The sequence below is a fragment of the Eulemur rufifrons genome, chromosome 6, assembly GCF_041146395.1.
Source record: "Eulemur rufifrons isolate Redbay chromosome 6, OSU_ERuf_1, whole genome shotgun sequence".
Lineage (NCBI taxonomy): Eukaryota > Metazoa > Chordata > Mammalia > Primates > Lemuridae > Eulemur > Eulemur rufifrons.
In genome coordinates this window covers 74,228,204-74,241,999 of record NC_090988.1, presented here as the reverse complement: position 1 = coordinate 74,241,999, position 13,796 = coordinate 74,228,204, and the positions used below count along the sequence as shown (strand labels likewise).

Genomic DNA, 13,796 nt, shown 5'->3' with positions numbered 1-13,796 from the left:
TGTCATAAGATAGAAGGTCAGGTTATTGATTTGAGATTTTTCTTCTTTTTTAACATAGGCACTTACAGCTATAAATTTCCCTCCAAGCACTGCTTTAGCTGCATCATGAATATATTTTGAAAGCCACATAGAGAATTCTGATACACATACCTGGTGAGAATATACTATATTTCGTTGGCATTATAAGTGTTTTTTCTCCCCTTCCCAGCATAATTGCAAACCTTCTGAATAGATAAAGCTTTTATATAAAGCAAAATGCCTTGGCTTGGGTTTGACTAGACATTGCAGAAAGACTCTTGCTTCCAGCTCAAAGATTTCTTTCATAGCTTAATCTAAAAATCAAGGATATGTTTGTTGTACTTGATGTTCTCTTAGAAGACTTCCTAGGTTATATGGGCCCTTCTTAAAGGGCCCTTTCAGTTGGAAGTTTTCTTCTCTGCTTGTATTTTTACTATGCATATTTTTGGCAGTCCTGAAACAATATTTATGTCCATTAAGAAGAAGTCACCTGATAATGAAAGCTTCCTATGCTACCTAAGACCTTTATTTTGGCCTGGGTACTTTCTTATTTGCCTTGCTTTTTCTATAATCTGGCAGCGTTATCACCCACTCCACGTGACAAGTGACATCATTGCTATAATGAGAATTCCAAGCAGCACCACTGGATCAAAGCCCATCTGTGTGCCTGCTCCCACACTTGACAAAACAAATTCCAAATTCATTCAGCATGCCGGTGCCATTTAGTCACTGTGACATATCCCAAATTTTGGACTCCGTGCAAAAACCAATCTGTGCCCACAAAATTAATCATGGAACACATTTTATGACGTTTGACAACAACTTAAAAGGTTCTCATCTCTGGCAGGTGGCTCTGCCAATCTGCAAGTATGAGCACGACAAATTCTAAACAATACATTGTGTGGCTGAAAATACATCGTGCAAGATGCACACCCTGGAGAGAATCAGAGTGAGTCCAACCAATCCTGAAGTCTTTCTCAGGGACTACTAAGCCAGGCTGCTGTCTTGTGAAGGAAGGATGATGGCCCCAGGTACACGTGGAAAGCCAAAGAAAAAGGCAACAGCTCATGTGCCAGTAGATGCTGAGAACGTTGGCACAATTGCCTGTGTTGGCAGGACCAAGAGTTTGAGATGGCTAATTTAAGCGACAAGATCCTGGCAAACAGATTTATTTAGGGCAAGGGTGCGTCAGGAAGATGCCAGAAAAATACATCAATCTGTGCCTTTACATGTACCATAAAGTGATGATGAAACAATTGACATTAAAAAAGTCAACTCTTGCACTTTAATATAATCTGCAACTCATCTTAACAAGGAAAAGTAGGGTTTACTTTAGATCTCTGAAACTCCAAGATGGAGTTTTATGTTCTGATCTGAGATCTGTGATGAAATTTCCCTTCAAAAGGTGTTCATAAAGGTATTTTCCCATATTTTTATATTTAATTGACTATAGACCAAGTATTTTTATGTATTGTTTTTTGTTCTTTTTTTTAATTTTTAAAAATATGTTATTAATTTGTTTAAAATGCAGGCTATTTTACATTTGACAATATCATTCATCTCACATAAACGAAGCCATTTATTCAAATTTTACTTTTCTGAGGATCATATTATAGAAACTCTGTTGGGGAAAAAAAGATTGAGACTTTAATTGTACTGTTAGAAACCTACATAGACCCCTTTACTTAAGAGCAATGTTCTACTCTGCAATAAGACATAATTGTTTTAAATATCTATTTTATATAACAGTGTCTATTTGTGTATGGTTCAACAGGAAATAAAATAGTAAAACATTTCACTTGGAACGTCTTGCTTTATATCACTTTCCATTTTCCTAGCTTCTCTCCAGACAATCTTCTATCCCTAACTTTCCCCACCCATTCTCTTTTTCTCTTTATTGATGCTGTCTTAGTATAATATGTCGTATTTGCAATGCCTGGGGTTAAGATAGCTTTCATACTTTGGCAGCCTATTTAGGGCTCATTTGTTACAAAGACAAAATTTGCATAATTTAGCTTTCACTGGGATTTGTCTAGACTCAGACTTTCTATTCTAATTTTAAAGTTCCTCTTCATCTTTGAAGCAGGAAGTAATATGAGGAAGCAATAGGTGAAGAAGAGTTCTTCCACAGGAAGAGCAATTCTTGATTAGGAGTCTGGTGATTTAATAACCTGGCAGAGGCATAAAAGTAAAAGCAGCTCTCCCTGGTTCATGCTCATAATTGCCTCCTTTGAGATACAGGACACCAATCCAGCTTCTCCCCGGTAAAGTGGAGTTGGTCTCTCTAGGTCTCTCTCAACAATAATACTCTAGAATTTATCAGTTAGGCAGAAAAATTTGGAGGCTTTCTCTTTACACAATAGCTTATTTTTTAATTTGTTTGTATGTTGAATACAAATGGGTTGTTAGTTAATTTGAATATTTTCCCCTCTCAGAAGTGGCTTGCAAAACTTTTTTCTTCTTTTCCTATGCCTCAAATAATATAAATTTAATTATAAAATCAGCTAGAAATGTTGCCCTTAATGCAAGATATTCTTTTATAATAGAAATTATTCTCTCAATAATTTGCCTCTGCAATTTCATAAAGAAACAGAACTTTAGTTGGAAAAAGCCATAGAAATAATCTTTTGAACCCCAAACACAGGTCCCTGGATCAGACTAACTTCATCCGAACCACTGGACAGTTTTTGAAATGTAGATTCCCAGAACCTTTCCCCAAAGATTCTAATTTATTAAGTCTATGAAGAGCTGTGCTCAGTGGCTCACACTTATAATCCTAGCACTCTGGGAGGCCAAGGCCAGAGGATTGCTTGAGGTCAAGAGTGTGAGAATAGTCTGAGCAAGAGTGAGACCCTGTCTCTACCAAAAATAGCCAGGCGTGGTGGTGCATACCTGTAGTGCCAGCTACTCGGGAGGCTGAGGCAGGAGGAGTCCAGGCATTTGAGGTTGCAGTGAGCTATGATGATACCACCACATTCTAGCTGGAATGACAGAGGGAGACTCTGTTTCAAAAAAAAAAAAAAAAAAAAAAAACCAGACAGAAAGAAAACCAAAGGTCTATGAAGTTCAAGGGAAGCTGTATTTAAATAAATATATATATTTATATTAATTACCATATTTTTATATATAGTCATTTTCATGTGCAGATTTGTTTTTTGGTTTTTGGCTTTTTTTGAGACAGAGTCTTGCTCTGTCACCTGGGCTACAGTGCAGGGCATCAGCCTAGCTCACAGGAACCTCAAACTCCTGAGCTCTAGGAATCCTCCTGCTTCAGCCTCCCAAGTAGCTGGGACTACAGGTGCATGCCACCACACCTGGCTAATTTTTCTATTTTTAGTAGAAATAGAGAAGAGACAGAGAAACCATTCAAAGTTTCTGAACAGAACCTGTAATGATAAAATCAGGGTCGAAGAGGGCGGGAAGCATACTGGTGACATTCATGATGCATTAGAAGAAGAAAATATTAAAGTTGAATGGAAAAGGTGGGCTAGGGGCAACCAGGAGGTTATTAAAACAATCCTGTCATGAAGTGTTAAAATTCTGGATGTGAAAGCACCTGAAACAATATCAGCACAGACTAAGGGCTTGGATAAATATTAGTCGAATTCAAATACTAAAATTTTTCTTGTTTCATGAAATTTTCAAAAGTGGCCCTAATAATCTATAGTGCATTAAGAATATCTTTTACTCCATAACATTTCATTTACACTAAGATTTCAAATCAGCTTCCTAAAATTATACTTTATGGTGCACCAAAGTGCTTTCTTCTGTCCCTCACCCAGGTATGTTTCACGCTGTTTGCACTTTCAACCCTTACTCTCAGAGAAAGAAGGAAAGATTCAAGCCTTGTGTTTTTTAAATTAAAGCAATGCTGCCACAAAAGAAGAATTTACAATACGTGCACGCTTGTCACCGAATCTCAGAGTTTAAGAACTAGAAGGACCTCGGAGACAAGACCTCTCGTCGCACAGATGGGGAAACTGAGGCTGAGGAAGGTTAAGTGAGCAGTCCAGAGTCATAGAGCTGCCAATGGTCAAGCCGGGACTGGAATCCAGGCTACCGGACCCTTCTACGTGCAATCAAGAGTTCCAAGCGGGCGGGATAAGGCGTGAAGCTCGAGGCGGGGAGCAAGAGTCGGGAAAGCAGCTCTTTTCAACCTTATGAAGCCGGAGAAGGAGAGAACTTTGCCCCCAGTGAAGAAACTGAGCAAGGCTAACCTTCAAAGCCTCACATCCAGGTACCCTCAACGCTAGGGGCGCCTGCGAGGTCCCCAGCCCTCCCTCTCGTTCTCGCGATACTGGCCGGTCCTCACCTTTCCGGCTCCCGCTGGGCCCCGCCCCTCCACCGCAGCCGCTCTGTCGTCATTTCCTGTGGGTCTGCAGGCTAAGGCAGAAGATGGCGGCGCTAGGGGAGCCTGTGCGGCTGGAGAGGGGTGAGTGCGGCCGAGGCTCGGACTGAGGTGGGTGGAGGGGTTGGGAGAGTAACATGTCGCTGGAGGGGAGTAGGGGTGGCCTAGGCTCTGAGGCCCGTAGCCAGGCTGTCCCTCGCGCTGGCGCCAGAGACTGCCGACGTCGCTGAGCCCTGTTCTGGGGAGGGCGCTTACGGTCTTTTTATTGATACCCAGAGCTCCTTTCTGTTCACACGGACTGTCCCGGGGCATAGCCCAGCTAAATACAACCTGCCCGCGTTCGCAGACATATGCCGCACACGCCCTTTCTGCGTGGGCAGAGCAGAGGCGGCAGTCAGAAATCTGTAAACCCGAGAAGCGAACGTCACACACCTAGTTCGGACAGACTACACTCATTGCTTATACCAACGCACGCACAAACCCAGTGTCTCCGACTTCACCCGCACGTCACTCACTTCCCAGAGAGACGCAGTGCATTTCCACAGACAGCCCCGCCTTCCCCCATTCTTGTTTACACACAAATTCCTTCATTACTTTCACCACAACCTCATTTGTATTTGGGTTGGGGTATTTGCTAGCTTTGGTGCTCTTCCCAGGAGTGGAGAGGGTGCTTTAAAAACAAACAGTCCTACTGATTTAGTCTGGGGAAGTAGGTTATGCAAGCAGGCTGAATAGTGGTAGATTGTAAAAGACTTGCAGGTGCAGTGTTATTCATTCTTTACAAACCCTATGATCGCAAACTGTGGTTGGTTAATTGCGTCTTACAGCAAACTGTCAAGGAAAATAAAACCTGTTCTGCTGAGTAATTAGCGACAAGCCTGTGAAAATATCTGGCTATGCCCCTACCAGGGTCCCGTTACAGATTGTTACATATTTCCGACATTCCACTCTGTCCTTAAATCCTTTATTTCAAACAATTTCAAGCATGCTTTTGACACATCGGCATTATAAGTCATAAGTAGGAGTCAAGAAGTACAAGTAAACATTTTGAGTACTAGTGGTAAACAAAGTATAGGATGGAGATTGAAATTATATTGCACATAATAACATTTCAATTACCGTTTGAATATTAATATCCTTCTCTAAGAAGGAAATACATTTTTAGAATTATCGTACTTAGAAACCTCTTTCCTCATGCCTTCCTGCAAACAAATGTGCACTTAACATTGTTAATTTGTTACTTACGGTGTTCATCACTTGGAAGCCTCTTTATAAATGAGGTTGTCTCCCTTCATCCTACCAGGCCATTAATTAAAGCATCATTTTATGACACAGGAGTAGTTACTCTAGGAAGACTTGCTAAGTTAGGCCTAAGAATGACATCTTTCTCCTGAGCACAAAGGCACTGTGCTTTATAGATGGGAACAAATCTGTTCGCTGTTAAGAGGAGATGTTTTTCTTTAAAGCTAGTTGTAGGATCTAATATGTTGATGGTCTTTTGTATTTTTCAGTGCAACACAAAATGTGGAACTTCACCTCTGGCATTTAGTTTTAGTAGTCATGGCTTTGTTTTTTGCTGTTTCAGAGTTCTTTTCAGTTCTACAATAGAATGCTTAGCCCCTTAATAGGATGAATTACAGTTGGCCCTCCATATAAATGGGTTCCACATCCGTGGATTCAGCCAACTGCAGACCGAAAAGTTTCAGAGGAAAAAATCTTGCATCTGTATTGAACATGTACAGGCTTTTTTTTTTCCTTGTCATATTCCCTAAACAATACAGTATAACAACTATTTACATAGCATTTATACTGTATTAAGTATTGTAAGTAATCTAGAGATGAGTAACGTATATGGGGGGGTGGTGTGCATAGATTATATCAGGGACTTGAGCATCTGCAGATTTTGGTGTCCATAGTATAGGAGAGAGGTCCTGGAACCATTCCCCCACGAATACCGAGATTGCCATTTAGCAGGATAAGAAAATCAGATTACAGCAACTCTGATTCTTAGTTAGAATTCTGATTCTATTAACACATGCTCCCAACAATCCTACAGTGCAGAATTAGTACATCTGCTGAAGATCACATGCACATAATTTAGAGTGCCTTCTGAATCCTCAAAACATTCAATGGAACACAATTTGAGCATGTATTAGGTACAGTTTATATTTAATGAACAGTATTTACTTTTTTCAATATTTTTGTTAATTGGAAATTTTTATATGGCTTACATGTTGTAACTTTATAAATCAAAATAATTGAAGAACAGATAGTCTCCATTTATCAGCCATTTGGGTGGTGGGAAATCAGAATGGGGAATGTCTGTTTCCATTGTATTTGATTAACATCAGTTTAAGCTTTTTTTTTTTTTTTACCTGAAATTGAAAAATCTGCTTGGTTTCTTTACTACATTTATTTATAATTTTCCACCTGCAAACACAAAGAAGAGCATACTAGTTCTATAAAGAAAAATGTCCAGTCCTTTAGTTTAACATGAAATTAGGAACCTCTTCCACTTAAGTCAAAAAGAGGTAAAGGAATAGTAGAATAGTAGGTATTCTAGCCCCCAGGTATTCTAGCCCCCGGCATACAAAAAGTATACAAAAACAGTTTTTTTGGGGGGAAAAAAAAAACCCTAAAGTATAGTCATTAACAGTGTTACAACATGACCCTGAATCTTCTGAAATTTCTTAATTCATAAAGCACATATCCTTACGCTTACCTATAAGAATTGTCTAACATGCTTCATATATTTGTATAAATGTATATAACTCCTTAATATTTCTTGATTAATTAGTGCCTATGTAACATAACATTTATGTTTGCTAGACCCTTTGTTATATATTATTTGGTTCAGTCATCAACTGAACTTATAACTTCCTCACTTTTATGAAGAAAGTGCTATTATTTCCATTTTATGGTGAAAGAAACTGAGACACAAGAAGGTTAAATAACTTGCCCAAGGTTGTGAAGGTAGTATTAAGACCAGATTGACAAAACTAATTGTTTTTATTTTTCTATTTTGTAAACCTATGTATAGGATTGAACTTGTATGAATTAAATCATTGTGTTAATGATGCTAAGTTGAAAACAAATCAGTTAATTTATTTCATTTTATTCATTTGTATTGTTGTTTTACATGCGTCCCTACCGCTTACTGTATCTGTTACTGAAAGTTCATATCTACATATGTATCATGTTTCCTTCCGGAAATGAACATCGATTTCACTAGTGTCTTGTACTGTTCAGTGCTTTCATTACTAATAATGATAATCAGGTAAATTTTTTCGACTAAATAGTTTCTGGTAATACTGCCAGCTTTTCTGAAGCAGTATAATGTTGATGTATCTATCACATTTGAGCTCCGATCCTTTCCTATGACATTTGGTGTTTTATATTCACTTTTTATATTTTCTCAAAGATGCTCTTTTCCAAATTTTATATTTCTGCAACATTGGTATTTTTCCTAATCTGCAAAAGTTATTGTTCTGAGAGTTTACATTCCCAACGTCCGTGTGTGTACACATTTATGATCTCTTCCGCCACGTACACGTGTGCACGTGCATACTCTTTTCCTTCTGTCTTCTGGATATTTCTTGTTAGTGTTTGAGGAATGAATCCTAACTGCTACACTGTTACATAGGCATTGAGAGAATCCTCAGAGAAAATTATCTATCAGTGTATCAGTGTGTGTGTGTGTGTGTGTTTAACTCTAGATATTTGTAGAGCAATTGAATTGTTGGAAAAACTGCAAAGAAGTGGAGAGGTACCACCACAGAAACTTCAGGCTTTGCAAAGAGTCCTTCAAAGTGAGTTCTGCAATGCTGTGAGAGAGGTGAGTAAATGTGATTTACTAAAAATTTGGGTTAATTAGGTAAGATAATACTCTGAAATTTGAGTTCAGAATTTAAGAAAATAAACTTCAGAAAACATTAGAACTTATCCCTCTCATTTTTAGAATTGTAATAGAAAAACATTTTACAAAGATGCATAACTTGGCCTAAAATTTTAACACATTACGTTCACAAAGAACTCAAATGTGGTATATTCTGAGATTTAAAATATGAGAACTTTGGGTTTTGCAGGTGTATGAACATGTCTATGAGACTGTGGACATCAGTAGCAGTCCTGAAGTAAGAGCTAATGCAACTGCAAAGGTATGGTTTTTTATTTACTAAAAGTGAGAGTTATGCATAAATTAGAGGTTTAAAAATATGCAATTATTAGATTCATAATAAGCTTATTTTGAAAATTAGCATGGATCTTTCAAACTACACTAAACTACTCAAGTACTAAGAAACAGGACTTTTTTTCCATTGGCTCTACATAAGGTATTTTGTCATGCAGTTTAGATAATGCATTGAAAGGGTATTTGCTTACAAATATATATCATGCAGTACATAATTGTGTTGTATACATTGTACATACTATACATATAATGTGTGAATTTTCATCAAATTCTGAAATATGAATTATTGTCTCTATTAATGAGGAAGCATGAAGATAAGGTTACTTGCCTCAAACCACTCAAATAGTAAATGGTAGGTGTAGAGTACTCCCCCAGGTTGCTCTTTACTTTCTCCTTTACCTTAACTCTGCAAATCTGGTATAATGTCAGTGGTAGGTTTATGTGCATTTCTGTGCCAGTGTTTTCCTCAAGTAATTCAGGCTTGACTTCATTGTCTGTCATGTGGTTAGAATAAGTTAATATCAGCAGTAGGTGACTTGTACAAGAATTAGTCGTTAGCAGATAATTTTTCATTGATAGTTATTGGCTCACAAAAGAAAATACTGGATTCTCTGTTGAATACAAACACTTAAACATGTGAGTGTAGTTTATCAGTGTAGAAAAGACCATAGAAACTTGGTTTTAATTCCAAAGTTATATGACCTACACAGCATACTGAATTTCTGAGCCTTAGTTCTATTATCTAAAAAATGAGGCCTTTTTCAGAGCTTTGAAGATAGTTGAGTATTAAACAAATCTTGATTTCCTTTCTCCCCTCTCCCATTTTTGCTTATACATGCCAATCCATCACAAAAAAAGGTACCAGATTACTTAATTACCTTTAAAAGCAAAATGAAACAAAATATTCCAACTTCAGAATTTAGTCTAGATTAGTCTAAACTTGAGCTTTAAAAAAGATATGGCTCTGTTTCATCTTTTGTGGGGTTTTTTTAGTTGTAATTAGATAGTTAGCAAAAACGACAAAAATTCAGGTTGGCTATATATACCATTCTTTTTCTCAATATTGAGTTATTTCTCACCATTTTAGTTATTTAGTATATAGTACAATTAATATAGTAGCCAAAATGACTACATATAAGTGCACCTGGAGGTGTGGATTATGTTGGTAGGTTTTGTCCTGCACAAGGGCCCCTGAAAGAGCTGGGCTGTCTGGACCTGAAGCTCGGGTGCTGGCATGCTGGAGGAGGGGTTCTCCCTAACGTGCACAGTGTTCATCTGCTCAGCGAGCCTGCTTGCCAAGCCCTGTACATATGGGACTTTGCAAAAGACTGGGCACTGGATGGGCTAGGAGTGACCTGAAAAATCGTAATATTTCTTACATAATCCCAGAGTATTTACTCATTTGTCATCTCTTAAAAAACCTGCTTAACTTACTTTCTTAGAACTACCAGTGAATTTGTGGACATTCAGACATCAAAAATATGCATCTCAAAAGTAATTTTTAAGAAGAAACAAAGGAACTGAAGTATCCAAGTTCATGTTTTTAAGTGCATAAAATTTTCTTTCAGGCTACTGTTGCTGCATTTGCTGCCAGCGAAGGACATTCTCATCCTCGAGTTGTTGAGCTACCAAAAACAGAAGAAGGCCTTGGATTCAATATTATGGGAGGGAAAGAACAAAACTCTCCAATCTATATATCTCGAATAATTCCAGGTGGAATTGCTGATAGACATGGGGGACTCAAACGAGGAGATCAACTCCTTTCTGTTAATGGAGTGGTATGGATGAATTTTGTTTCTATTTGTAGTAATGTGTTGTGACCACTTGTGGGTGTATTTGAGCTATAGAAACAGTAGATGTAGGGGAAAATCTAAGAAACTGTAGTTTGGAAATCCTCTGAAAGAATCCTAGGCAGTAGTAGTTAGCACAGTAATCTTTTTTTTTTTTTTTTTTTTTTTTTTTTTAAAGCATTTTAAGGCTGGGTGTGGTGGCTCACACCTGTCATCCCAGTAGTTTGGAAGGCCAAAGCAGGAGGATCAGTTGAGGCCAGGAGTTCAAGACCAGTCTGGGGAACATAGTGAGACCACCATCTCTACAAAATATTTTTTTAAAAATTAGCCGGGTGTGGTGGTGTGCACCTGTAGTCTTAGTTCCTCGAGAGGCTGAGGTGCAAGCTTGATTTCCAGGAGTTCGAGGTTACAGTGAGCTATGATCATGCCACTGAGCTCCAGCCCTTGGGCAACAGAGCAAGACCCTGTCTCTTAAAAAAAAAAAAAAAAAAAAAAAAGTACTTTAAGTGTGTTTTGCTTCTTTCCCATGTAAAGTAGCAATGCTCAGTGCTTAGTATGTTTTTTTAATGACATGATTAAGCTCTTTAGTAGTTAAGGCAATATATTAAATTAGAAATCTGCCCTGATTTTACTTTTCTAGAATGGCAATTGCTTGATATGTTTCTGACTTAGTAAAATAATAGGACATGTATATTGATGTGCTAATTATTTGGATCTTAAAACCAATTTTAAACTGAACAATATGATGTAGCAGAGGATTTCACAACGATTAAAATTATAAGCAGGATTATTTCATAGTTTTATACTGTATAAATTATATTAAAAATTTTTCACTTATATGTATTTTAAACATTTTTGCATTTTGAGTTACTTTTAAAACCTAGTTATTAATGTGTGTTTTTTTTCTAGAGTGTGGAAGGAGAGCATCATGAAAAAGCTGTAGAACTGCTGAAAGCCGCTCAAGGAAAGGTTAAATTAGTTGTTCGATATACACCCAAAGTCTTGGAAGAAATGGAGTCACGCTTTGAAAAAATGAGATCAGCAAAACGCAGGCAACAGACCTAATACAGTTCAAAACTTGATATTCCATTTTGCTTTTTAGCTAGAGAAGTTTTACTTGTGACCTACTGATGGCCGCAATGCCAATGATTGTAAAAAACAGAAACTTCCCATGAAATTATCCTTACCATTTTATAAATGCCTATTTTAACATCATTTGTGGTTCCAGAGATGCATACACTTTTTTCTGACGAGAAAAAGTAAAAGGTGATGAGGGCAATTCTGTCCTGCTGTTTTTACAGGCCTTTTTCAAATACAGATTTTGTCATAAACTTGTTATAGATTTTTTAAGATGCTTTTTTAATATTAAAATGTACTTTTACATTCTTAATCTTTTTTTAGGAAAAAAGTTTGCTTCATTTGGCTGCTTATTTAAAAGTAACAGTTCTCCAGTTCTTTTTTTTTTTTTTCCTTTTTTTTTTCCTTGGCTTAATCAATTTTTTTTTAACCTTTAACATAACGGTCTCACCTACAGCAGTTCATTACGTGGTCAATGTTAACATCACTGCTGCATTTTGTACTTTGAACACACATAATCAATGGCAAATCATAACTTAGCACAGTGGAAGTTTTTTTACTTTTAAACATAATGTTTAATGGATATTCATTTATACTGATTTATAAAAGTAAGTTTTTAAACACTGAAACAATCATTGCTAAAATACGTATTAATATTTGAGCATTGAGGCAAGAGGACGTAATTTGATTGTTAGCATTACATCCCTTTCTATTTATGTTCAGTATATCATAAATTATACATATAAAACAGGGTCAGATTTCATCTTTTGCAAATTTTTCAATGCTATTCATTTTTATTTAAATATACAATATTTCTTATATTTTGGTCCTTCCATCCTTAGAGATGAACTAGTTATTTTGTGGTGGGAAATAGAAGCAAGGAAGAAAAAGTAATACGTTTAACCTCACTAGTCTCAAGAGTTAGATATTCTTAACTAGCTCAATTTAAAGAATTAATTTTAAATAGGAAGAAAAGATGTGTTTAAGATATATAGGAATTATGAGGTGAGTATCCATAAACATCTGTAGATTCTGTCAAAATGAGTAAGAACTAATGTTAAAATGATTGGATTTAGAGATGCAGTCTTTGTTTCAAATAATGATGGGAATTTTGAGAGATAACTTTACTTCATTTGTCCACTGGATGTCACTGTTTTACTAAAAGGCAGCTATTAGTGTATGACTGGGACTGAGGTCTTCCAAAAGACTGAAATTAGAGTTGAGGTTCATTTTCAGTTACAACTTACGGGAACATTTGTACTTTGAAAAAAAAATTTTAAGTGACAGATACTAAAAAGAAGATAATGGATTGAAATATATAAGGAATTTGGAGTTATTGACCCTATGTAAAAAAGTGGACATTTTGTCATATTCCTTCAGGAAGAATAGAAATGTATACTTTTTTCTGCATGTTTGTGAGCATTGTGAGTCTTAGAAGATTATTCCAGTTTTCAATGATTTTTCAGAATAAAAGTCAATCAGCATAGTTATTTATCATTTAGGTATTGAACACTGGATTGCATGGTTGAATGTGTCTTTAATACACTACAAAATGTGCTTGTTATTGATAGGATCATGTTGTTAAATTGTGTATTTTCAAAATCAATTGATGTTTTTAAAATGTTGAGACCAAAGTAGTATAGAAGAGGTATGGACTTATTTTAATTTAATTGTATAATTATTAGAGGTATTTGTTGTAGAGCTTTATATATTAAAGAGAGTTATTGGTGCATATACAAACAGTAATATTATTGTTATGCTAGTATTCTTGCATTACAGGGTAAGTAAACCCTAAAGAAATCTTGTTTTAGTATAGCTACAGCTGCAGTAGCTTTTAAGGACGTATCAGCATTTCATTATAAATTATAGCTTCCTGGTTTGGTGTCTCAGCTGTTTCAGGACTTTCAGCCAAATTAAGTCTTTTTTGGTGTTGCAATTTAGTAAGTTGAGTAAGCTATTTTTTTTCTTCTACACTAATCCACAATCTGTTCTTTGTGTGAGTTGGCACCTATTTATAATTCTTAAAATAAGGATAGTTTAAAGGAGACAAATACAGTAGTTTGCTTGCTACTGTTGAGTATGAATAGCAGTAGTTTGTTTTCATTACTGCAGTTTTTATAGTGTATCCCAGAATTTTAAATCTTGACCATAAAAAAATTCAGTCATTCAGTGGCAAAGATGTACAGTAGTGGTCCAGTATAGTGAGGAAATGAAGGGAATTTTCATCTCATGAATGGATGATTCATGAATAAAATTAGACACACAGTATATAATAGGTATTTGACTTATAAATTACAAACAATTTCCATTTATGTTCTTCGTATTTCAAAATCGGTTGACTTAGTGGTTCTCAGCCTTAGCTGTGTATTGGAAT

General features: G+C 36.4%; 1 protein-coding gene across 1 annotated transcript; it reads left to right on the top strand.

Annotated features, from left to right (window-relative positions):
- The first annotated feature begins 4,401 nt into the window (after positions 1-4,401).
- On the top strand, positions 4,402-11,820 carry LIN7C (lin-7 homolog C, crumbs cell polarity complex component). The gene is made up of 5 exons (XM_069469733.1): positions 4,402-4,450; positions 8,083-8,201; positions 8,452-8,523; positions 10,124-10,333; positions 11,255-11,820. The coding sequence occupies exons 1-5, from the start codon at positions 4,414-4,416 to the stop codon at positions 11,408-11,410; spliced, it is 594 nt and encodes a 197-aa protein (XP_069325834.1). The 5' UTR covers positions 4,402-4,413; the 3' UTR covers positions 11,411-11,820.
- The last annotated feature ends 1,976 nt before the right edge of the window (positions 11,821-13,796 follow it).